This window comes from Drosophila santomea, unplaced genomic scaffold (genome assembly GCF_016746245.2).
Source record: "Drosophila santomea strain STO CAGO 1482 unplaced genomic scaffold, Prin_Dsan_1.1 Segkk6_quiver_pilon_scaf, whole genome shotgun sequence".
Taxonomy (NCBI): Eukaryota; Metazoa; Arthropoda; class Insecta; order Diptera; family Drosophilidae; genus Drosophila; species Drosophila santomea.
In genome coordinates, this window is record NW_025319002.1 from 505,833 (window position 1) to 508,616 (window position 2,784).

The window sequence follows — 2,784 nt, forward strand, 5'->3', positions numbered from 1 at the left end:
TGAAGGCGTATTGTAGTGGCTTATGGTCGGTTTGGATGATGAATGGACGACCCTCTAGAATGTGCTTGAAATGGATGATACCAGCGAAAATAGCAAGGAGCTCGCGATCATACGTGCTGTAGCCTTGCTCTGCCGGAGACAGTTTCCGCGAGAAAAACCCAATGGGACGCCAAACTTTGCCGACTAGTTGTTCGAGAGCAGCGCCGATCGCTGTATCGGAGGCGTCCGTTTTAAGGGCGAGGTGAGCCGATGGGGAAAGGAACGAAGAGCACACGGCACGTAAAATTCCTTGCTTGCAGACCTGGAATGCATCCTCCGCAGGGCCGGTCCAGGCTATTTCGCGCTTGTCATTTTTGGTTGCGCCTTTTAGGTAGTCTGTGAGCGGGATTTGAGCTTGAGCTGCGTGTGGGATGAGGTGTCGGTAGTAGTTGACCATTCCCAAAAACCGGCGCAATTCCATGATAGTTTGAGGCTTGGGAAAACTGTTGATTGCTTGCGTGCGCTCAACAGGGGGCTTGAATCCGCTCGCATTGACTTGGAACCCTAAGAAAATGACCTCACTCACAAATTGGCACTTTTGAGGGTTAATTTGCAGGTGGTTCCTCTGCAAAATCTCAAAGATTGTCTGGAGGTGCTTCAAATGCTCCTCATGCGTTGTGGAGAACACGATGATGTCGTCCATATAGCATCCTACGAATGGAATGCCTCGAAGCAGGTTGTCCATGTGGCGCTGGAAGGTTTGCGCTGCATTGCGCAGTCCAGGTGGCATGCCGACGAATTCGAAAAGGCCGAACGGTGTAGTGACAGCTGTTTTTGGAATATCATCTGGCGCGACTGGGATCTGGTGGTAGGCACGCACCAAATCGATTGTGGAGAAAACCGAGCATCCATGCAGACGTTGAAGAATGTAGCGATCTGGAATAGTGGAAGCATTAAGTTTACGATAATCACCAGTAGTGCGCCATTCGCTGCTCTTCTTGGGAACCAAATGAATAGGACTGGCCCATTGGCTGCTGGAGGGACGAATCACTCCTTGCTGGAGTAAGAGATCGAAGTCCCGGCGTGCCGCTTTTAATTTTTCGCCTGTCAGCCTTCTTGGCTTGTCGAAAACAGGTGGGCCAGTTGTTTGAATGTAATGCGCAACCTCATTATGAATGCGGGTTGCTAAAGGCGCATTAGGACGAGTGATCTGCACAAAGCGACTAAGAAGATTGGAGTACGGGCGATCTATTCCACTGGAACTTTGCACGTTGATTGTAGAAACGTTGTAAAGTTTTGCTTCTGCAACTTCTCCTTTGGTCGAAACAGCTTTTGAGGGATCCATAAGGCGTTTACCCTTGAGGTCGAGGATGAGGCCGTGGTGCGTGAGGAAATCTGCTCCGATGATTGCTGATTGGACGTTCGCAACGACGAAGGACCAGGTGAACTTACGCTGTAGGTTGAGACCAAAAGTTAGATTTAGCGTGCCGTATGTATCAATTATAGACGTGTTGGCCGCGAAGAGTTTGAAGTCGTCTTTGCGACGATGCATTCCCTTGATTATCGAAACAGGTATGAGTGAGATGACTGATCCGGAATCAATAAGGAATTTTATGTTGGTATTACGATCGATTATGTGAAGTCGGTACTCCTTTGAGAGGCGAGTGCTTGGAGATTTGCTGTCACCAGTCGCCTGAACAGATGACAGCTTCTTTAGTTTCCCTGCTGTGGCACCCAGGCACAGGGCGAGGAGCATTTTCGTGCATTTGGTCCGAATTTGGCATGATAAAAGCAGACACGTGGTGCTCGGAGTTGCTGCTCGTTGCGATCGGCTGGGCAAGAATGGCTGGAGGGCTGCATGTTCTGGAGACGAGTTAAAGAGGCCTTGATGGCAGCGATGTCGCGTTTCAAGTCGTCCACGACACTTGTGCCAGCTGCCGGCGGGTATTCGCGGGTGTTGCCTCTGAATTGTGCCGAGGAGGGCCCAGCAGCCATGACAAAAGAACCCGATTCCTCTTCCATGAGATCGTCAGCGAGTGTAGCTTGCGCTTCCAAAGTTGCTGAGCGTAGGAGCTTCAAACTCCGTTGTACGTGCTGCGGTAGCTGAGAGAGCCAGCGGACTCGCAAGGCGTCTGCAGACGCGCGACCGTCAGCAAGAGTTGTCATTTGCCGAAGGAGCTGCGAGGGCTTCTTGTCCCCAAGGTCAAGCTCCAGCAAAGCGCGCTGCAACTGTCTGTCCGGTGATTCCGTAAAGCGCTTGATGATAATCTCCTTCAGGTGCTCGTATTTGTTGACTTCCGAGGGTTGCACCAGAACATCAGATACTTCAGTCATTATATCAGCATCCAAAGCACTGATTAAATGGTAGTAGCGCGTGTTATCTGAAGAAATGCGGCTGCATTGAAATTGCGCTTCGATCTGCACAAACCATAACCGCGCATTTTGCTTCCAAAAAGGCGGTAGCTTGATGACGCCAACCGACTCGACGACAGGAATAACGGTGCCTGCGCTGTTGCCGCATTGAATTTCACCAGCGTCAGGCGAAGTTGGCGGTGCAGGCGAACAATCTCCGGTATTCATTTTGTTTATTGCGGGGTCACCAATATAGTAACTTATGTAGTTACTGCTTTATTTAATTCGCAATACAATATAATGTTGACTTGATGCCGTAAGCTTGTTGCGCGGCGGGGTTGAAGTCCAGAGTGGCCAGTCTGACGATATCAGAAGATATCGTCATCCAGGAAAGGTCTTGGCGTTAGTACTTGTTTACGCCGTGTTGCCAGACTGGGTTTTAGTCTGGGCGCC

General features: G+C 50.3%; 1 protein-coding gene across 1 annotated transcript; it reads right to left on the reverse strand.

Moving 5' to 3' along the window:
- Positions 1–1,692: 1,692 nt before the first annotated feature.
- Positions 1,693–2,559, reverse strand: LOC122756617. The gene has a single exon (XM_044006706.1). The coding sequence runs from the start codon at positions 2,557–2,559 to the stop codon at positions 1,693–1,695; it is 867 nt and encodes a 288-aa protein (XP_043862641.1).
- Positions 2,560–2,784: the final 225 nt, after the last annotated feature.